At 41.5% G+C, this 22,784-nt stretch overlaps 1 protein-coding gene across 1 annotated transcript; it reads left to right on the top strand.

The window, feature by feature from the left end:
* Window positions 1-5,513: 5,513 nt before the first annotated feature.
* stx10 (syntaxin 10) lies at window positions 5,514-18,965 on the top strand. The gene is made up of 9 exons (XM_026171883.1): window positions 5,514-5,635; window positions 6,143-6,218; window positions 7,084-7,177; window positions 7,806-7,900; window positions 10,222-10,284; window positions 13,285-13,386; window positions 14,758-14,864; window positions 15,569-15,663; window positions 16,269-18,965. Exons 1-9 carry the CDS (start codon window positions 5,601-5,603, stop codon window positions 16,343-16,345), a joined length of 744 nt encoding a protein of 247 aa, XP_026027668.1. The 5' UTR covers window positions 5,514-5,600; the 3' UTR covers window positions 16,346-18,965.
* The last annotated feature ends 3,819 nt before the right edge of the window (window positions 18,966-22,784 follow it).

The following is a 22,784-nucleotide window of genomic DNA, read 5'->3' as shown; positions in this document are numbered from 1 at the left end:
AAGATCACAAAGATGTTATCAGAGATCGCTTTAAATGTTCAGAAAAGCAAATGATCAAAGTTTATTGCTACTTGCAAGAATGCAAGTAGCAATAAACTACTTGCATTCTTTCTTTCAACAATCACGTAAGTTTTTGGTCTGAATCAGTAAAAATTGTAAAAAAATAAACTGATTTGTTGTTAGCAGTTTGTTTTTGTTTTTTTTATAATCACATTTTACTCCTAGTATGCACGTTTAATGAGCTATATAAGCTGAGCAGATCTTAAGCAAAGAAAACAACTAAACATGACTTCACTTGAGGTCTGTGGATCCGTCGCTATGGTGACAATGTTATGTGAGATTATACTTACACTGCCTCTGCCTAAGGCCAAATGTGAAGCGGGGAGTGTGAGTTGGTGTGTGTGTGTGTGTGCGCAGCAGACTAGAGGGCAGGGCCTGCTTTTTCACTGCGCAGTAATTCTTTGTATAGGATACAGTAAACAGTGGTTGGTAGTGCTGGGAGATGACCTAGTTGGCAAAGCAGACTACAGGTGGAAAGCATAGAAACAGTTGCTACAATGAACATTATATAATGGCTGAGATTTTATTAACATATGCCTACATTTTAAAGCGCCATAGCTGCTATCGTCTATTTTTTAAGGACGGTTGTTAATGCTCTTCAGTAGGATATCCACAGTCAAGGGAAAGAGAAAGTACACCCTATTTTAATCCCAAAGTTTTACCTATCAGGACAATAAAAAATAATTTAGTCCTTCCCAAATTAAAAAAATATATATATAGATAAATACAACCTTAGATAAACAACAGTGCATGACACATATTACACCACGTCGTCATCTGACAAAAGCTGAACCAAAATGTGGAAGCAGTGTGTGAAAATCTAAGAAAAATACAAGTACACCCCATGACTCAATAACTGTTAGAAGCATTTTTAGCAGCAATAATTTGAAGCATTTGTTTTCTGCACGACTTCATCACACTCACACATTGTTGTGGAGGGCTTTTGGCCCGCTCTTCTTGACAGTGTAGCTTCAGTTCATTGACAGTTGCAGGCATTCATATTTACACAACTCTTTTAAGGTCCCACCGTAGCATTTCAGTCAGGCTGTTTCCTGTTGTAGATTTGCTGGTGTTCTCGAGATCATTGCCATGTTATATGACCCAGTTTTTTCCAACGTTTGCTGTCAGACAGATGTGACACTGCAATACTTTGGTAAACAGAGGAGTTCGCCGTTGACTCAGTGACTGCAAGGCGTCCAAGTCCTGTGGTTGCAGAATAGGTCTAAATCACCCCTCCTCCACTTTGCTTGACAGTGGAGGTGTTTATACTGATCTGCTGTGTTTAGTTTCCAGCAAACATTGCCCTGTGTATTATGGCTAAACATCTCCACTTTGGTCTTGTCTGTCCACAGGACATTGATCCAGAAGTCTTGTGATTTGTTCAGCTTTGCAAACCAAGCTGCCGTGGGGGGTTTTTTTGGGGTTTTTTTAGATAGAAGAGTCTTTCTCCTGGCAACCCTTCCAAACAAGCCATACTGGTTCAGTCTTTGTCTAAATGTGCTGTCGTGAACTTCAATGTTTCGCATACCGGCTGAGGCCGGTCTGAGAGTCTGAGATGTAGCTCTTGGGACTTTTGCAGTTTCTCTTAGCATTGCTTGGTCGGACTTTGGAGTATATTTGCTTAGACCACCACTCCTGCGGAGATTGACAACTGTCTTCAATCTTTGAATAATCTTTCTCATTGTAGAATGACAGACTTCATTTTGTCTGAAAATGCCCCATAACCCATCCCAAGCTGATGGGCAGCAACTTCTTCTTTAATTCCATTGTAGAGGTTTTTCCTCCTCACCGTTGTGTTATCACACACCCAAATGCTCCAGATCAGCGAACTTTCAAAACCTCTGCTTTTTCTTAGTTGCTCACTCTTGCTGATGATCAGTTTGTCTTTACCTGGTTTTAAGACCTGCTGAGAAACCTGCTGTAAATCCAAAAGCACACACACACTCTCTACTTATTAGGTTGCAGCTTTACAAACTCTATTTTTATTTGAGTGCAACTTTGATTGAACATTTCCTCCGGGTAAACAAAGTAATTACTTTAGGAAAAGATATAAATAAATCTTATAAAGTTTGTATCTGTCTTGTGTGAAACTTGTATGAAAAGCATACAAGAGTGAAAACAGATATAAGATCCCTTGAAAAATTATATAAATGAAACTTGTATGTTTTGGATACTTACTAAAACAATATATGAAAGTAATGAGAAAGTGGCCACTTTCATGAGTAAACCATATAAGCCTTATATGATTCAGTATAGGCCACATCTTATGCAAGTCTTTTATAAATTTTTACTATTTCTTTTCCATATGGGAAGCGGAAAATAAATCTGAATTGATTCTTATATGCAACAGTCGCACACTCAGGTGTTTCCTTTTTCCAGTCCCAGCATCTCTGTTGTGAACTGCTTTTGTCTGTTTCATAGGAAAGCTTCTATAGATTAGCACATCTCCTTCTGAGCTACACATTTCTTGTGAGGCCCACATGTACTGTCACTTCCCATCATGCGCTTCCCATGAGACACTGAAAACAACACACACAAAATAAAAAAATAAAGCAAAACACACAGTTATAAGTACTCTTGCAGTCTTCTGTGTAACTGCACTTCCTTTTCTTTGTGCTAGTGTTCGTAACAATGCAACAAAATCTGCAATAATACCTGCTTTCTCACGAGCCAGTGGATAAATGGCAGATGTTTAGACAGCTTTGAAAAGCAGATGCAGTTTCTCAATAGAGCTGATTTACACTTGGCTCTGATTCTTGACAAAGGATTAACTGTGTGATAACCAAGAAATCATTTTTTACTTTTTATTTTTGTTAATTTTGTAACCAAAAGCTGCAAACACCCTGTGGTTCCAGCATCCTTGACTTTAAATCAGTGCCTCGACAAAAACAAGTGGTTTAAATAAATCACCTCGGTCTGCGAGGAAGTGCGAACGCACTTAGCAGCAGCAAGTTGCATTAGGTCATTCTTACTGGGAGCACTTAAAGGCACCACAAAGGAATGGGTCAGACTTCTATATTTAGACTCGCTTCTCTGACTGTTTTTTCCTGCTTGTTGACTCTGAGCCAGTTTCCCTTTTTATACCGGCATGATTTGGTTGAGTTCAGATCTTGTTTTGTTCCGCTAAAGAAGATTTTCCTGCTACATCACGGTGTTAGGGTAAAAATGAGTCAAGGTTTCCATCAAAGGCAGATCTGCCTTCAGCTGAGCTGGACAGTACTGAAGCAACGGCGACAGATCGAGTGACAGAACGAATGGAATTTGTAAGAATCAGAAACGTGTCCTCGTATCAGTTTTTTATCAAAGGGGTTTTTGAAGGTATTTTCCTCTTATTCAAACAGAACGTCGAAGGATGGTGGACATGAAACTGTACAGACTACAACTAGTTTTAAAGCATATTTGTGAAAAGTTTGTGACTGTGTTGTGCTGTATAATCACTAACTGTGTGGCAGGGGCTCAAACATTTGTCTGCCTAATGATGGTCCAGAAATGTGTTTACATATGACGCACACATAAACAAAGAGCAGGGCTTCTAAATGCAACAGAGGGAGACAGTTTTCCAAACGACGAAAATGAAAGCTTTTTGGATAATAAAGGCATTCAAACTTTGATTCTTCTTTCTTGTGTGCGTGTGTTTACATGTGCAATGGTTACCTCTCTATTTGTTTGTGGAATTTGTAAATCTAGATAAGCTTTTATGACATCACATTTATGACACGCTAACTGAAAGCCTGGGATAGTACCGGCTATGCGAACACAACAGCACTTTAAATCAACTTGTGACTTGTGTGTAAATGTTGACTTGGTGCTATTACCCCTCAAAAACTTGGGGTCACTTACAAAAAACCCTGGTTTTAAAAGAGAAGATCTTTACCTAATATGATGTGAAACTGGTCAGAAATATTGTAGATGATGAGTAGTTATTACTGGAATCAGAATCAGTGATCGTATTCCATTGAAATTCTGTTTCAATGTGTTTATGATCCTCGGTGGAATATCTATGTGTACATAGGCCCGCTGTCTACAACCACTCCTGTGTTCCAGTGACACATAGCTAATGACCTCCCACAGCTAGTGGGAGGTCATCAAGTTAAAAGGCATACTGATAATCAGAAAACCCCCTTTTCCAACTATGTAAGCATGACTAAAACATGTTGTGATTAAAGATACAATTACTTGTATCTTTAAGCTTCGACGTTTGTGCAATTGATTGCAGTCGGAAAATGGACGATAAGAAGAGACTATTTTCTGACCTTTCACAATCAAATCAAATCTTCAAAACAAAGAAATGAAGTCTATTCCACAAGGGGGGAAAATACGATTTCATACTACAGTTTCATCTAGACGAGAACAGGATGCCTCACTGGTCCTTATTAAATGACACCTAGAAGAGCCAGATTTCAGTGTTTTTTAAAAAGGAGTAGTACACCATGTTTCCCAAACACAGGGGGGGAAAAACACACTTTTTTATTTTAAAAAATCTGGTGAGTTTTGAAAGCTCCTCACACCCTCCACTGATGATGCTTCAGATGCTTGACTGGGCAAATTTACTCCTCGTTTGATCAGCTTGGTAGTTTTCAGCTGTACTAAAATAAGAGTTTAGTCTTTTAAATAAGAACAGTCACCACGAGTTCAACAAAGTGTTGCAAACATTCCTCACAGATTTTGTTGCGTATCAACACGATAGCATCACACAGTTTGTCAGATTTGCAGATTTGTCATTGGCAAGCCGACAATGATGAGAATCAGCCGTGCCGCCACATTCCAAACGTGCTCCATTGGACTGAGAGAACCTGGAACAGAAGACGGGACATTTATAGCTATAGCTGTGAATTTTCTCAGGACAGGATGGGAGGAATTGGGGGAGTGCAGGATGACGACAGGAAGGAAGGAAGGAGCTGGGCAGGACAGGGTGGGCTTGAGAAAAGCCCACAGAAATAGAGACAAATGGGTGGGACAGGACGGAGGCATGCAAACACGGCTGTGGAGGATTTGCCGAGCATGCTTTTTTTCTCTCCCCTAGCAACACCCTGCTATTATCCCTTTTTTTTCTTTCACCATTTTCATGGATTGTCTCAAATTAATTTCTAATAGGACCTCCATAGTGTCCAATGACACATCAGCCTAGGTCAGATTTCCACACTGAGGTTGGCGAAAGCACTTTCCATGAAACTGTTGTCATCATCAGATGGACTTTGCCCCTCTTGCTCACAGAATTTTCCATTACCTTTTCCAAATCTGCAGTACATGGTCTGCACTTTGTACTTGAATCAATCAAATAATATATACTATGTCCAGCTCCCATACCTGTTTTATCTACCTGTTTGTTTATAACAGTTTTATTCTTGTCCTTTGTGTTTATGCTTGTGACGAAGTCCCAGCAAATAGAGGCTCGGACAGCGCCTGCATAGCTGTTACTGAGCTGAGTTATATAACTACCATACCACCCCCAACTCTCCACCTCCCCTCCCCGTCTTTTTTACGTCTGTGCGCTACCAGTGACGTGCGCATGCGCTAGGTGTGAAGAGGAAGGAAACAACATGTCGATAGAAGACCCATTTTTCGTTGTGAAGGGGTGAGAAATGAAAACTAAATGAGACGTGAAAGCTCGCGTTGTTATAAACTAACTACAGCTTTTAGCGTGTTGAGTGTTAGTTACGCGGGGTTGTTGCTATTTTTCCCCTCAAAGCAAAGTTATATCAGAGAAGTTAGCCCAGCGGCTAGCTCTAGCTAGTTAGCATTAGTGCTACTGTAGCAGCTGCGCAGAGGGGCGCAGTGAGTTTGGTTTTTTTTTTTATATAAGAGCGATGAACTCAGCACTCACTGAAATCCGTTTCTACCCACACCCCACTTGGCTGTCAGTGAAAACACGGGCCAGCTGTGGGACTGGCTGTGGTCAGGCACTTTAAAGTCGTTGCGAAGTTAGGAAGCATGGGAACTGGAGTTTGTTTTGGTTAACCGAGGGGCGTAGCTGCAGTGCTCAGTTCGGAAAACACCCCTGTACTTTAAATGATTAAAGGGCGAAGTCAACTGGCTATGATTTTCCGCGCTGATAATGTTCCTGTTGTGTGTTTTTGTTCAGGGAGGTGCAGAAGGCCCTGTCTCGAGCTCGGGGCCTGTTTGATAGATGGGAGGAGCTGTTGCAGGAGGGGACACAGGTGAGCCTCATGGGCTGACTCACGTGGTACAAACATGCTGCCAGGATGGCACACAACTTTTCAGGGTCATCAGGTGTTCATTATAGTTTTAAATATTGTAACTGGAAATAATCCCGCGTTTATCGAGCTATCATGGCATCTAATTCACTGCTGTTTGTGTGAGGTTTATTTTCTCGTGTTTTTAATAGGATGTGTATACTGCCCAAAGTTTTGCAGGGCCTTAAGGTATCTTGGACACTTAAATATTTCATAGGAATTAAGGGGAACTGGTATGCACATGTCCAATTTTTTTTTTCCATAAATGTTTGGACAAGTATTGCATTAAAATAACCTTTAAACCCCTGCCCCCCCCCCCACTTTATTTCTGCGGAATAAAATTATTACTCATTCTTATTGATTCGACTATGAAAATGTTTTCTCTGTTTTTGTTTTTTAAAGTTTTTTCGAAGTATTAGTTTTATTTGTTTGTTTTTTAGCATTTTAACCCCCCTGTTATGTTGTGGATCAGATTGACCCAGAACAGAAGAGATGTCACATGTCATCTGAATCACTTCAGAAAACAAAAAAAAATCAAAATTATAAAAGAATAATAATAATGGATTGCATTTATATAGCACTTTTCGGGGCGTCAAAGTGCTTTACAATTCCACTATTCATTCACTCTCACATTCACACACTGGTGGAGGCAGCTACAGTTGTAGCCACAGCTGCCCTGGAGCAGACTGACAGAAGCGAGGCTGCCATATCGCGCCATCGGCCCCTCTGGCCAAAAAGAAAATTGTAAAAAGAAAATTGTAAAATAATCAATGCCAGTGTTTCTGACACCTTTGGATGAGTAAATTTGCCCCGGGTCTGTTTGTTTCAGGTGAGTCGAGATGAACTAGACTGGAGCGCCAACGAACTGAGAAACTGTCTGAGGGCCATAGACTGGGACCTAGAGGACCTCAGTGAAACCATCAGTATCCTTGAAGCATGAACAAATGGCTTCCTAATGCCCCACAATGGCACTGTCATCATATGATGAGCAGTATTTTTAAAACAAACAGGTTCTTTGTGCACACTGTCTTCCTGTTTTCGTCCTGTTTAATCAGATTGGTCTCCTAAACTGGAACTATTTTAGTTACATAATAATTTACCATAGAAGTATTTGAAAAGTCGCTGTCAGCACTCAGGAACATATCAGGAAACACTGCTGATGGAAAAGAAGAGAAGGCAAGCTTTTATTAAATGCCTGAACTTCTTGTGGGGTTTTTGTCATCACTGATGGAGACGGATTAATAAGTGTGAAATGAATCCAGGGAGTCAAGAGGTTGTCAGAATACCTGAAATTTAATGCAATACCTGGTCAGCACCATAACACAAGTCCTTCTAGAAGCAGGTGTAATTGCACAGCAGTCATACCAAAACTGTCTCTAGACAGTGGTCACCTGAACATTCATGTATGAATCAGCCGCCACATCTGATTTTGGTGCTATCTTTGCATTTGTGAAATTCTCCACAAGGTTTGCGTTAAGTACCATGTATCACTCTTGTAAGAGATGTAGCACTGATTGAGCCGTTTTGTTGGTGGGTCCTTGACTGGTTCAGGCATCGTGGAGTCAAATCCAGGGAAGTTCAGACTGGGTGATAATGAACTTCAGGAGAGGAAAGATTTTGTGGAGCGAACCAGGAAGTCTGTCCAGGTAACTTCAACCTGAATTCATTTTTTTTCCTGTTTCCACACTCTTGTATATTCAGACATCAAGTCCTGTGGTCTTTTTTTTGTTGTTGTGTGCTCAATAAACATTTGTGAATGACATGAATAAAACATTGCAGATGACAAATTGTAGATGAAACAACATAGTTGTCCTCTTCTTAATTTATAGCAGAGCTATTTGATACGGTTGCTTTAAGTCTCAAAGGTGTACCTGATAAAGTGATATCTGCTTAAACATGATGATCTGGAGTTTTGTCAAAAGTCTCTCTGTATTTACCCTTGAATACAAAACATTTATTATCCAGCATGTTACACTGCTCACAAAAATGAAAGGAACACTTTAATCAGAGCACAGCATCAAGTCATTTAAACTTGTGGGATATTGATCTGGTCAGTTAAGTAGCAGCGGGGTTGTTAATCAGTTTCAGCTGCTTTGATGTTCATGAAGTTAACAACAGCTGCACTAGAGGGGCAACAATGAGACAACCCCCAAAACAGGACTGGAGGTGGAGGACGCTGAGATTTTTTAACGGTCAGTGTCATTACTGGAAGTATGAGGTGAGCCTGGACACTGCAGAGGTTGCACAGATAGTCCAGCTCCTCCAGGGTGGTACATTAATATGAGCCATTGCCAGATGTTCTGCTGTCTCCCAGCACAGTTTGACGAACATGGTGGAGACGTGGTGTCCAGGAAACAGGCAGTTACTCTAGGAGAGTTGGACAGGAATGTAGAAGGTCCGTAACACATTAGCAGAACCAATATCTGCTCCTTTGTGAAAGGGGGGACAGGACTATCACTGCCAGAGCTTCCAATGACCTCCAACAGGCTACTGGTGTGAATATCTCTGACCAAACAATCATGAGGGTGGCCTGGTGCAGGATGTGGTCTAGTGGGTCCTGTGCTCTCTGCCCAGCACTGTGGAGCCTGATTGGCATTTGCCTTAAAAGACCAGAACTGGCAACTCCACCACTGGCACCCTGTGCGTTTCACCCTGAGTACACGTGACAGACGTGAAAGAGTCTGGAGAAGCCAAGGAGAACATTACGCTGCCTGTAACGTCGTTCCGCATGATCTGTTTGCTGGTGGGTTAGTGATGGTTTGTCAGAACGTCTTTGAATTCAGCCCTTTGAAGGTTGATAATTTTTATTTCCATCAAACGATGGGGCGTCCTTTCATTCCTAACATGATACCCAGTATCAGTATAAACCCACATCCAGCAAGTTTTTTCTTGTTGAGATCTGATGTGTTTTAAATGTTCCTTTAATTTTTTTGAGCAATGTACTTCACTGTCCAAATTTTTGTAATTTCAGAGTTATTGTTCACTCTTGCCTAAACATAAAGCCCTTATCTAAATGAAAATGAGAAACTAGATTTACCAGTATTTTCTTTGCTTTGATGACTCATAAGTTGTGCTCTAATCTTCTGCAACATATTTACACACAAACACAGTATGACTAACAAACACTTATTATTTTGAACACACTGAGTAATCATTCAGTGGGGTTTTCCAAAAACTCCTTGGCGTCAGGTGATCTAGGCCTTATCTCATAAATGGTTCAGAAGTCGTAGTACTCCCAGATCCATCAGAAGCCTTTTTCAAAAGAATATTTTTCATCTAGTATTATAATAATAATTAAAAACAAGCTATTCTTATTTGATTTTAATTAACAAGCTTTAGCTTATACCTACGCTGAGGGTATAATGTTTTATTTTGAAATCGGTTTCCAGTAGCTACAAGTGTTCTTGATGGAGCGCAGACAGCTGCTTCCCTGGAAGGCCTCCGCTGTGTCTTTGCAGCTCCAGTGTTACCAATAAAGTAGAGGCAAAGTCAAACATTAGTCAAAGCAGCAGCTCCCAAAGCCGAGCAACACTTATTTATTCATTTTCCCTGTTTCTATTGTAACCACATACACAGTTTATTTCTACCTGTCGACATATTTAACCGCGCTGCAGCTGTTGAGCTCCTGACTTTTAATGAATTTAAATCAGTGTCCAAGCTGTAGGCACAATGGAAAACATGAGTCAGTTTTTATTACGACTTAACGGCAAAGGTGGCATTCTTAAAATAGGCCTGGAGAACTGAGTCACCGGAGCCAAACAGAAGAGCTCCGCTGTGAAGGAACAAAAGACTTTCTGACATTTTGATTTGCCTGACAGCGATTCTGGAGCAGCACAGAAAATCTCATTAATGAACATGTCTGCACTGAGGCAGCTTTTAAAAGGATTTTTCTGCTGCTATTGGGACAAATTGTGAAATGAGAGGTGTAATTATTTGTGTTTTGCTTTTTGTGTGTGTGTCTGTATAGGACATGAAGGATCAGTTGTCCAGCCCTTCTGCTGTGGCTCAGGCAGAGAAGAAGAACAGACAGGTTGGTGAAGATGTAAACATAAAACAAAACACACACACTGTGTACACATAACATATATATATTAGGGGTGCAACGATACACAAAATTCACAGTTCGGTTCGGTTCGATACTTTGGTGTCACGGTTCGATATTTTTTCGATACAAAAAAAATGTTCATGCCTTTTTAATTTGTCATTTATTAAAATTATAAATATATATTTTAACTCAAAAGTACAGTTTTTAAATTTAACCCTAACCCTTGTGCGTGTTTTTTATTTTGACAGCGAATTCGCACCTGCGGACCACTTATGTGCAGCCCTGGTTAATTAGCTCGTCATATTGCAGCCACAGAAATTCTTTTGTCCATGAAACCATAAAGCTGTACTTTCTTTTTGCCTTATAGTCTGATTTGTCATAACTTCTCCGTTTTGTGGTAAGCTTTTCTTTGGCTGTCACTTCTTCACCCTGACCTGTCTTATTTGGCTCAGCAGAACTAAAATATATATCCTGCTGCTTTTACACACGCACTCACATAAGCTCAGCGATTCTCTGCTAAGCTAACGATTAATAAGACGATGTCAGAGGAATTGGTGCACAAATTATCATCACTCACCAATCAGTGCTGTCGCTCTCTATACACAGTTCGCGCGATTGCAAAGTGAAAGCAAAAAACAAGCGCAAATTCAAACGCGATTTCAATATGTCACATATTGACAGTGGCTCACCGATGCCAATGACATAATTACCCAGCTACATTTCTGAAAGAATGCAAAAGCATTGACATATATTTTTCCTCCCTACAATAGCCCGACGGGCAGGGCAGAGATAGATTTTGGTAGCCCGACTGAAAAAATCGCTAGCTCCGGGACGTCGGGCTAGCGATATTGCGAGCCCTGTATCTGATTGAGGAATGACTCATCTTTGGAAAAGAGAGTTTATTACAGAGAAATGTCTCTTTCCAAAATAAAAGCTATACTATCCGCTTCTTCTGGGCTATATTCTCAGCAGCATAAGGAGACTCGTGTGCTAACAGCTGTCTAAATGACTCGGCTAAAGTTAGTAGCATGCTTGTTGTTTTTGTCTTTGCACTAGGATGATGTCTGCGTAAATGTGCAGTCATATTCGTTGTGTTCCCACTAGTGCTTTCAGGTTAATCTCGTTGAAATGACCTTAACGCCACAACACGGCAAATCTCCGTTAACGAGCTACCGCCGATCGCCCCGTGCGTGGGGCTAGACGGCCAACACGTTAACGAGCTAACTGCGCTAACACACTAGTTCCCACCCATGTAATTGAGCATTGCATGGCACATCCAACATACTGTTTTACTTTAGTCCATGACTCGCTTACCTTCAGGGTCATACATCACATGAAAACCAAAATAATTCCAAACGCCAGATCTGAATGAGGGTGGGGGAGGTCCATGTTGCAAGGGGAGCTTAACTTCTGTCTCGCTAGCTTGCCCTGCGCTCTTCCTTCTGACTATGCTTTCTGTGTTGAGCGCTCAGTGGATCTGCGCTCAACAGTGCAGCCTAGGCGGAGTAGTCGAACGCAGATTCACTGAGCGCTCAACACAGACAGCATCGTCAGAAGGAAAGTTGATAAAATAAATTACAAATGTTGTATTGTTCGATACATATGCGTACCGAACCGAAAGCACTGTATCGAACGGTTCAATATCGATACGAATATCGTTGCACCCCTAATATATATATATCCACACTACTGGGTAAAATGCAATTTGAGGTACAGGGTCTGAATTGTGGAACTCCAAATTAGCGTACTTCTACATCTACACCATCTGTTTTCACCTGTCGTGCACAGGACCAGGTAAAAATCTGCTCCTGTAATCTGAGCTACACTTCCCTAGAAATATGACTAAGCTATTGTGATTGTCTGAATCCTACATTGCATTTCCGTTTACTTTCTCACCTCAGTTTTTACCCCTCAGCCGTAAAAGGCTGATGGGGTATTGTCACCCGCTGGGTGAGCAGGTGCTTGGCCCGAACTCCCAGGTTTGAGAATACAATAACTCGAGAATGAGGTGATGTAGGATTTTGAACTTCATGTCATAGGTGCAGCTACTAAAGATCTCAGATGAGTTTAAATCTCAGTGACCTGGACCTCAAGGTCTAAGATCAACTTCTCCAAAAAATCTTTTGAACACACAAAATAAATTGTGAAAAATCTCACCTAGGATTTTTAAATTGATTTCATAGCTGTATTTACTAAAAGTTTGCACAATTTGTCTTTTTGGTAACATAAGACTGAAGTTTGTTACACTGATGTAAGGCGTCTGCTCTCTCAGTGTGTAAAAATGTTTTTTTCATTTTTCTGCTTCCTTCTTCTGGTCCTGCTGTTTTTTTTCTTACTGTTTTTCTTTCTACTCTATTAGTTTCTTAAACTTTGAAAACAGGATGAACAGGCACACACAGGAAACAAAATTTGCCAGTGTCCAAATATCACAAATGTGCTGGTTTTACATGTGTGCTAATTCTTTGAAGAAAGTAAGAAGGTTTCTATGAACCTGGTAGTAAATGAAGTCCACTGCTAACTTTGGCTGCTGGAGCTTCATATTTACTTTCAATAACCTTGTTTTATGAGAGAGAGGACCTGACCCTTCACTTCAGTTTATTATGTTCTTAATGCCCATTCATTCATCACGAGCCGCACCTTACATAACTCACAAATGAGCCTCGCTGTAGTTCACGTGGACACCGTTATCATGGAGGATTTCTTGTTTTTGTTCTATTGATGATAAGGCACGAGCTATATTAATGGAGCACAATGCTACTGCAAAAGTTGCTCTACATTAGCTGAGAAATCCTGACAGACAGATCAGTTTCCATCTGCCACAGAAAATGAATAACTGCACCATCTTGTGTTTTGAAAAGCTGTCAAACTCCTATTATTCCAACAATAATTCTCCTCTGGAAACTCCTACAGCACACAGACACACAAACATACACGTACACTCCCAATTTTCTGCAAAGGCTGAGTCTCGTGTCTGTGTTTGTCCAGGCTCTGCTGACTTCATCGGGCCAGGACAGGTCAACAGGATTGGAGGCTCATCTGGTGTCTGCAAACTCCAGATACATCCAGGAGCAGCAGGAGCAACAGCAGGTAAGAGACCAGCTGAAACTGAACAGATGTAGAGCCAAAAAAGAGGAAAGCAAAAGCCTCAGATGGGGGAAGCATGAGAAGAAATGAGAAGAAAAAAGGGAAGGGACTAAAGGAGATATTGTTGTGTGACAAATGATTACATGTAAAACGAGGATTCATGAAAAGTCCCATCGGAATATTTTGTTTGTTTGTCATGTGATAGATGACAGGAAAGCTTTAATCAAAGGCTCACACAGAAGGAGTGAAAGATAAGCTCGTCAGTGAAGGATTGCTGCTGCAGCGTAGCAGTGAGGTGAAGGAGACGTGCTGCAAAGTATCACACTGTGAGTGAAGTGAAAGACAGTATGAGCTGTGGGTTTCTACTTCCTGCGGTGTGCGCTGATATTGGTGATGAAAGTGTGTGATCACACATCCTGTGTCAAGTTGTGGTATTTAGTAAGAAATAGTGTTTCTTCATGTCTTTTTTTTTTAATGAAAGAAAAGTTTGACCTTTTGTTTCATTACCTCAGCAAGGATGTGGTCTCCTCTGCGTTGACATCACTGCGGGGGGTTTGTAGCAGTGTATGATTTGATTCAATGAAATGATTTAGTGGAACTTTTTTTTTCTTTAAACGGTTAGTGTAGAGATTCTGAAAAGAAGCACCCTCGATACAAACTGTTCACTGAGACACAAAAAACATATTTGTTTTTTAAAGGTTCAGATTTACCAAGCAGGGAAATAGAATTTCAATAATTCCCAATACTGTAATTCTGTACCAAGAGTGGGTCAGAAGCAGTGAGTGACTGAGGCTGAACCAGTGTGTGTGTGTTGGTTTTAAACTGGTATTTCTGTATGGAAACAGCAATGACATCCAGACCAAAGAGAGGCAGCGGAAAAGAATCAGTCAGTTCTGACACAAGAGTGAATCTTTGGGGGGGGGGGGGGGGGGCTGCATCTTGGAGGTTGGGGCAGTTGTTCTCTCAATGAGAGCTCATATGTCCAAAGACATTCATTTAAATGTGGTATAGAACGGAAAATACAATACACGAAAGAAAAAAATAGTAATGATTTGTGATGTTTCAGAGCTCTGTGTTCTCGCTGCGGGTAGAAAACGTGCAAATGGAGGTTCTTCTTTCTCTCTGCAATTTTCATTCCTCAGAAATGTGATTTAAAAGAGAGCAAACTATAAAAAGTAACTAAACTTTACCGGGAACACATTCACGGCCTGTATGTCTTTCTTGTGTCCCCACAAGTGTTGGCGTCTACATCTAAGGGTGAAGATCTTTAGGCTAGGATTAGGTTCAGGTTAGTTGAAGGATTATGGAAAACCTTCAGTAAAGAGATGTAAGTCTGTCCTTTGAAGTGATGGGTGCGTGTATGTGTGTGTGTAGTTGATCATGCAGGAGCAGGATGAGCAGCTGGAGTTGGTGTCGGGCAGTATCAGAGTCCTCAAAGACATGTCTGGACGGATCGGAGACGAGCTCGATGAGCAGGCCGTGTGAGTACACATGCACACCTTTGAGAGCTTTTCCTCAGTTGGCTGAGAAAACACAATAACACATAAAGGTGTGTCCCAGTCATCATATGCTCTTTTTTTTAGATGCCTATAAAAAATGTCACATGTGTGACCGCTGAGTTAGGACTGAATACTGAATGCATTCGTAGCCCCACAGTGTTTACATCCATGTTAAGCAGCACTTCAGGATTGTGGGTTTTGAACACACACACACAAACACCTGACAGTCTAAACCAGGTTCAGGTTTTTGTTTGATGTACTTGATCTAAATCCTGACTGGATTACAGGCTCGGGTGTGTCCAACATCACCGAAAAGCACCTCTTCCACTAAACTTTTTACAGCTTTGTCCATTTATATAATAATGTCCTATCAAAAGCCTGCTGTAACTCGCTGTAATGAATCCAAATGTTTAAAACAAATCGCCAAAATTTGTTGAAACTACAAATGTCTTGAGCCGCAGTCCAGTTTGATCAAGACCAAGGTCAAATCTTTTGGTCTTGATCTTTCTCAAAAGCCTGTCGTTTTGCCTCAAATTAAGATGATATGCCTTTTAATCGCAAAGGCAACTTTTCATTGATCCTCTTATAATCTCGTCCACATCCCTGCAACAGCCAGGCCTTTGTGAGGTCACAATGTGCAGATGCTGATGTTAAAGTTCTCGCGGTATCGCTCGTTTTGTTTTTAGGATGTTGGGGGATTTTGGAGATGAGATGGACCAGACATCGTCCCGCATGGACTCTGTGCTGAAGAAGCTGGAGAAAGTGTCTCACATGACCAGCAGTGAGTTTACACACAAGCAGTTATATTTTCTACATTCACAGAAAATTTACCTTCAATTAATTTAGTTAAAGTGACACTGCCTGATTTATGAATTAAATCAGTCAGTGCGGGCTGTGAGAAGTGCATTTTAACTGTGACTCTGTAGACCCTGAAACATTGCTCTCAAAGTTTAGCCTATCTGCTAGTTCCAGTTTCTGCAATGCTGTTTAGCGTTGAGTGTTTCTCATTCATTTCATCTCCCCTGTTCTGTCTGTTATAGCAGACAAAACTGTGAGGAACACAGCTTGTGTCAAAAAGAGTGACAGCAACCACAGCAGTGTGTAAAAACAGAAATGAAATGAAGAAACAGGAAAGGGAAGCGCTAAAAGGCCAAAACATTTCCTGTGTGACCCTCAGTATTATGCTGGGTACTTGAATCAGCTCTCAATCATCAGTCGTAGCCCAATCAGACACAAAGCTAGTTGGAAAAAGAAAATAAGCTTGACAAAAACTAGAGTTCCTTCCAAAAAAGAGCGGTGTGTTTACTGTAATATTTTATGCTGCCTAAGGTCGTTTTAAGCTCTGTGACACTGTAGCGCAATGATGTCCTGTGCTGTGTCCATCAGGTCGGAGACAGTGGTGTGCCATCGGTGTCCTGGTCGCCATCCTAATCGTGGTCCTCATCCTCTTCTTTGCACTCTGACATAAGCAGTCTATGACCTCTCGACCCCGTTCACAGACTCCTCCCTGTCTGGATGGCTGGACGGTTACAGAGCCCCTCCCATCACTCCCTTTCTTTGTGCTGAGGGGAAGCTGGTGATCTGCAGGCTATAGTGAGGATGGATCCTCCACTCCACTTCAGCCATTCTAGTGGAGAGGGTGCTGCTGGTCTCTCAGCAGCACAGTTTAGCACGGGGAGGGGGGGGACCCTGGTGGTATTATGTCTTTTATTTTGATGCATTTTGGTTATCATTGGAGTTAGAGGGACTCGGGGAGGACCGCTCCTGTTGGGTTAAAATCACAAACCTGCTAAAGTTCGCTTCGTTTTAAGCCAACAGCAGTAGCATGGGGGAGGATTTTCAGTGTTGCCTTAAATCTATTTTTATACCATGTTGAAATGTGCAGTTTGTTTGTGTGCCTAGATGTAAATCATGCTGGGAGCTTACTCCTTGCTAGCAGTAATCAGCATCGGGCAGGTGTGCAGGTTTTCCCTCCACTGATGAAGAGTTTAGTAAAAAGTGCTGCTGAGCTGTGTGTGTGTGTGTGGGGGGGGGGGGATCTTATGGATCCTGGTTTTGCCTGTCAGATTCATTCCGAGTCTCTTTTATTCAGCAGACATAAATGATTCATTTCCTGCTCTGATAGTGATCTGCCACAGAGAGGCAAAGGCCACCTTCCTTCGCACCCCCGCAGACATTTGAGCACACGATTGGCTAAGGCTTTGTTACCCTCACTGGTTGAAGAGAGAAAACCTTGGCTTCAAGCGAATGGCTCTGCCTCTCTTTTTTTTATTGAAAAGCTTCAGCTAATGAGCAGAGGAATAGTTGCTGGGCAGGATGTCCCCACACAGCCTAGATTTAGGCTTAGAGCTCCCTCTGCTGGAGCCTGAGGCTCATTTCTATTCTTTTGTGTCACGTCAGGCAGTACTACCCACACTGAGGTGTGTTGCAGCACTGTGTAAATGCTTTGACTTGCTTTTTGTGTGTAAATGGAAATTATTCTTGTACAAAGCATCTGATTTTTAATCCTGTGTGATCCAGATATCTTCACTCAAGCTTTAATCACCCAGTTAGAGAAAATGAACTCTTTGTTTTGTAGGTCAGAGGTCAGGTGCCTTTGCCTGTTGCAGGAGTGGGTAAGGCTGAAAGCACCTTTACTGCCAGAGCTTTGTGTAAGTTAATGTGAGCTCTTGTCCCAGCTTCAGAAGGGCAAGTAGCTCAAAAACCGGGAAACGTGTCAGTCTGAAACAACACGGAGGCGCATGAATGTAAAGGCACATGAAGGGTTTTGAACAGAGAGCTTCCTTTTACTGTTTCACTTAAACCTGGGAATTGTTTTTACATGATTATAATGTAACGGCACATCAGACAGGTGCTTGACAGGTTTCATGTAGTGATGGTGCTGAATTGATTGCAAAGCTGATTGTGCAATTACAGCACTGGTCATTGTTAACTAATCTGATCTGTGCAAATTGAAGTATTAGATGATCACTCCCACCGATCCTGGTTTTTAAAGCTGGGTTAGATGATATGGTTTTGGTTCATTACTCCAAAATAACTGTACAGCGTATTATAACTTGCAGGTAGTCAGAGAAGAGACTGGACCCGTGCACGTCCTATAGTTGTGTTTTGTGCCATCAGGACACACGGGGGTAAGGAAGTGGGGAAAGGGACAGGAGGAATGAAATCTGTGTGGAAGTGGAATGTGGTGGACTTCTGTGAGATTACTGGATTTAAGCAGGGGACTTGGAAGAAAAGGGTGTGAGTCCTGTGGGAAGCCTCAACTCAATGTTGTCTTGTTTTTAACCCAAATGAAGCGCACACACCCGTGTGCCTCTCGTGGGAGGGGCTTTTGCCCAATGCAGCTTTAATGGTACTAGCAGTAGATTATTTCAGATTATAATAACTGCAGTTAACATCAGTGCTGAACTCCATCTAGCACACATTTACACTAATCAGCCACAATATGAGGACCCCCTCCCTAATATCACGTAGACCCCCTTGTGCTGTCAAATCAGCTCTGATTCATCGTGGCATGGACAACGGGAGTCTGGGGGATTAGGATCTGGGGAGATTGAGCTTTTTGTTGCCCTCTCAGAGTATCAAAAGGTGGATGGCACGAGTTAAAATATCAGCCACACGAGCAGCATGGCTAAAGGTTTAAACACGATTACGTCAGTGGTTTTTACTAACCTTTGGTTCAAAACTGCTAATGAAAGTAAATATTCAAAGTGCCAAAGGTCACATTTGTATTTATTCTGTGTGAATGACCAGCTATTACAACGAGTATGTTTTGGATTTTTGGATGTAAATGTGTAAAATACAGTACTGGTAGCCATCGTGTCCTCTTTTTCACACATGATGTTTGAGTATGTCATTGTGTTTTTACTGCCTCTGCTAAAAAGAAAAAAAGGGCAACATTGGTGACAAAGTGTAAACTTTTCCTGTCATATACACTATATACCGTATGAAGAACAAGTGAAGGGAAAAAGCAAACTGCATAAAGTGAATCACACAATTGTTCTGTTACTGGCATCCAGAGATTTTTTTTAAAATTGCTGATTGTGGTTATAAGTTTCATTAAACTTGAAATGACCGAATAACGTCCTGAGTGTTTATCTTCTTTGAGGTGCTCGCTCGGCGTCTCGGCTGTGTGTTTCGAGGATGGCAGTTTGGCTTCCCTCTTGTGATTTGTTCCTCTGATAAAAGCTTTCACTGGATTGCAGATGTTTGAGTTTTAATTGAGAAGCACTTTGCAAAATGGAAACATCCCTGCGTGTTATTCTGAGAGCCACACGGCAATCATTATGTAAAATTACATTTACTTTAACTGCGAGGAGCGCGCTGCTACTCCCCGGAGGCTCTGTGAACTGCACACATCTCTTAAAATAACCAGACGGCAGTCGGGAGACCGACACGTTCGTGCGTGTTTCAGACATCCTGTGAAACTGGGAGAGGAGCTGATGGGTTTTATTAGTCAAGCCGAAGCTGCTCAAACTGAGCACATTTTTCTGTGACAAATGCTAAGCCACCTTTCAAGATGGTGTTATTTATCAATTGGGAGAACTTACATTTAAAAAAAAAAACACACACAGGAAATGGGACACTTCAATGTTAGGGAGAAAAATATTGTGCCTGTTCTTTCCACTGTAAGAAGTGCATGTCCATCTCATGTGTATAAGTGCAGCTCCAGATGCTTTTCCACCAGCCTGCAATATTAAACATACAATAGCACTTGCTATTTATCATTGCATTTCCATGACAACGAGTAATAAAAAGCATTGCCCCTCATGTTTGTGTATTTCGGGGGGTGCAGCTGCTTACCTGTGCACACAAAGGCCTCCTCCCACTTCAGATGCATCCTGGGGCAGTTGCTGCTCAGATTGTTTATTTGAATTCATGTTTATTTTCAAAAGGCTGCCTAAACTTGGCTAAGAAATAAGGAGGAAAAGCCCTATGTTCATAAAATGTGTGCAAACAACTGAATTTTGTTGGAGAATAAGGTGTGGAGCATTTCTGTGGCGTAATGAGTTTAGTTTAGGGTTTATTTAAGACGTGTGGTAATAAAGTTGACCCCTTGGACTGCGTTCAAACCTCCACCCCGCAACTTGAATTTCATTTTCAGACGAGTACAGCGAAGGCCAGAAAACTTATGTCTGTCCAGTGTGCTCCATGCCTGCTCAACTAAATGCAGCTAAAGCGAATTGCATCGACTCTTCCCCTTCAGAGGCCTCACAGTGTTACACAACACCTCTGTGACAGTTTTAATTTAGCCACTGGACAAGTGTGTGGATCTGCTGAGGGATAGAACAGCTGTGAAGGCTGTGTTCTCTGAAGAAAGAAGTGGTTTGCACATCTGTGGGCACACATCACACATCAAAGAGTGCAGATAAACTCAGTTATTTTTCCTCCTCCCTCAGTTGACCACAGGGGGGCGCCATAGGCAGTCACATGATTGTGTGTTTTATTTGCCCGCTGCTTAAAAGTTCAGTGTAAAACTGACTTCATTAGCAGCTTTGGGAAAATAAATTATTGAATGTTTCACTACCCAATGGCAGCACATCTTCTGCTGTGTCTGGGAAACTATTTATTCATTTCAGTTTCATTTAAAGACCACACTAAGAAGTAAAACACAGCAGAAAAACTGTAAATAATCATGGATGTTGACCTCTGGTAGAGCAAGTTGTGATGTCATAAACTGTAGGTTTTACATCTGCATCTTGTTACTGTCGCTGTTACCATGCCCAGACTAGCATTTAGTTCAAAACGACCACTTTTACAGATGCACTCTCTCACATTATCTAGCACAATTGTTTGCTGAGTCTCTCACAAAACCCAGTACTCACATCATATTACTAATAAGTATTTACTTGATGGAGCATATTTCTGTTAGTTCACTACCTAAGACTCCAAGCTTCTGCTTTTATTTCTTATTTCTAGCCAAATGTAACCTCTTGAGCTGAGTGCAGATTTCTGTCTGCAGTTCCTCTCATGACCACTTGAGGCTCCCCAGTGACACCCATTATTAACTTAAAGTTTACATCCTGGTACAAAAAAAAAGGTTTTAGTCTGTAAAGCTAATTTCAAATCTCATTTTATGAGTAAAAGATGAGGTTTTTATTTGTATGATGTGAATATGATAAACATGGGACCTGGATATACAGTAGTGGTCACACTGAATGAGGTCACATGTTTTTAAAGTAACCACCTTTTCAGATGGTGATGCATTTTGGACAAAAGTAAATCGCAGCAAATAAAGACACAACGCCGCTGTAAGGTCAGTCCTGTTTGTTACAAACCTTTTATTAAGATATTCAGATTTCTTCCTCATTTTTAATCAGTCTGGTTTCTTTTTCTCTTTACAGTAGTTAATGTGCAATTATCTTTATTACTGGGTCACAGTTAGGAATTCACAAAGTTATTGGCACTTGGAACACATGAGGGAAACACTGGCATGTACAAGGAGAGCAGGGTGGGGGGTGGGGGCTGATTCGAGGGAGCATCTGGGCAATCATCTGTATGGAGTTCAGGGGGAAGAGGGGGCAGGGCTTGGGTAAAGGTCTGTGGGGAGAGGTGTGTGTGTGGTGGGGTGAGGTTGGGTATTTTTCTTTGACATCAGTAGATGCTACTGCATTGTTTTTGTTATTTTTATATATTTATATATATTTTTTAAACTTCCAAAAGCTGTCATTTCACTTTTCCTTTTTTTTCTGGGCTATGAAGAATAATAAAGAATAATACCTCATGCTGCGAGTGCACATCTAACAATCAAACTTTGATAGTGCTTCTATGTCATAATGTACAGTTTATATATTTATATATTTATAGTGGAAGAAAAAAAAGGAGAAAAGAAAGATCTGCAGACTGTTTTCACCCAACAACACCAGAGACAAGAAATAAAACTTAAAAACAAAAAAAAGTCATTCACGGTTGCTATGATCATATGTAAGCCCCGCCCCCGTTTCTGAAGCATGATTCTGAGGTAAGACTGTGTTGACATGGACTCCCAGCTTGTGTCCCGTTTCTGTAAAAACCCTGCACTGTATGCATTCAAATGGCCCGAGAGCGCTCTGCTGAGGCTCCTGGGTTTGTTCCTGAAAAACAAAAAAAGTATGTACCTGCTTTGTAACGGCAGCCACAGCAGTTCAGAAGCTGCTCGCAGCACTGAGATATCTGTGGGGATTAAGGTCTGCTATGGCTGAGAGCTCCCGAGGTAAACTGGTACTTTTTCTTTTTTTTTCTTTTTTTTTTGAAAAACTGCATCAGCGACACGAAGACGCACACACGCACACGTGTCCTGCAGCACCTCCAGAGAGTGTGCGGGTGCGAGCTTCGGCATCTCAGAGGTTTGCCTGTTTTGTATTCATGTATACATATACAGTATATATATAGATATTTATGCATCTGTGAGCATGTGTGTTGTCTCTGGTGTGTGGGGATTTGGGGAAAGAGAAGAGTAAATGTTTCTGATAGACGACTACAGACCAGCAGACAGCAGGAAAAAGACTCGCGCAGCTCAAGGACCGTATCGGAGGTCGGGAGAAGGGGTGAGAGAGGTCAGGTCCGCTACGCCGAGGAAGAAGTGGAGGAAAGCTGGCTGAGCAGAGGGATGGAAGGCGAGACACAAACCAAGAGGCTTCACTTCAGGATTACAATCTTGTATAGTCTTGCGTCCACTTCCTGTTCACTATTCTCAAGTTTAGCCCGTTTTTAACCACACAACAAAAGTGTCGACAGTCTCAGCAGGGCCCCTACACAGGAAAAATCCACCCTCGATTTCTACAACTTCGACTTGTCAAGTGTTCAGACATCCTCTGTCTTTTGGGGGTGTTTTGGCCTTTTGTCCATCAGTTTTTGTTTTCCTTTCTGGAATATGTTATGGCTTTGTACTTTGGTTTTGTGAGTCTATAATCCATACAGTTT

Source organism: Astatotilapia calliptera, chromosome 6 (assembly GCF_900246225.1).
Source record: "Astatotilapia calliptera chromosome 6, fAstCal1.2, whole genome shotgun sequence".
Taxonomy (NCBI): Eukaryota; Metazoa; Chordata; class Actinopteri; order Cichliformes; family Cichlidae; genus Astatotilapia; species Astatotilapia calliptera.
This window is presented reverse-complemented; position numbering and strand designations above follow the sequence as displayed.

Bases quoted from the DNA above. Each gene is read 5' to 3' on its own strand.
- stx10 (XM_026171883.1), top strand. From the start codon at position 5,601: ATGTCGATAGAAGACCCATTTTTCGTTGTGAAGGG. The intron at 7,901-10,221 runs GTAACTTCAACC...GTGTCTGTATAG, and splicing joins GAACCAGGAAGTCTGTCCAG to GACATGAAGGATCAGTTGTC. The intron at 15,664-16,268 runs GTGAGTTTACAC...TGTGTCCATCAG, and splicing joins AGTGTCTCACATGACCAGCA to GTCGGAGACAGTGGTGTGCC.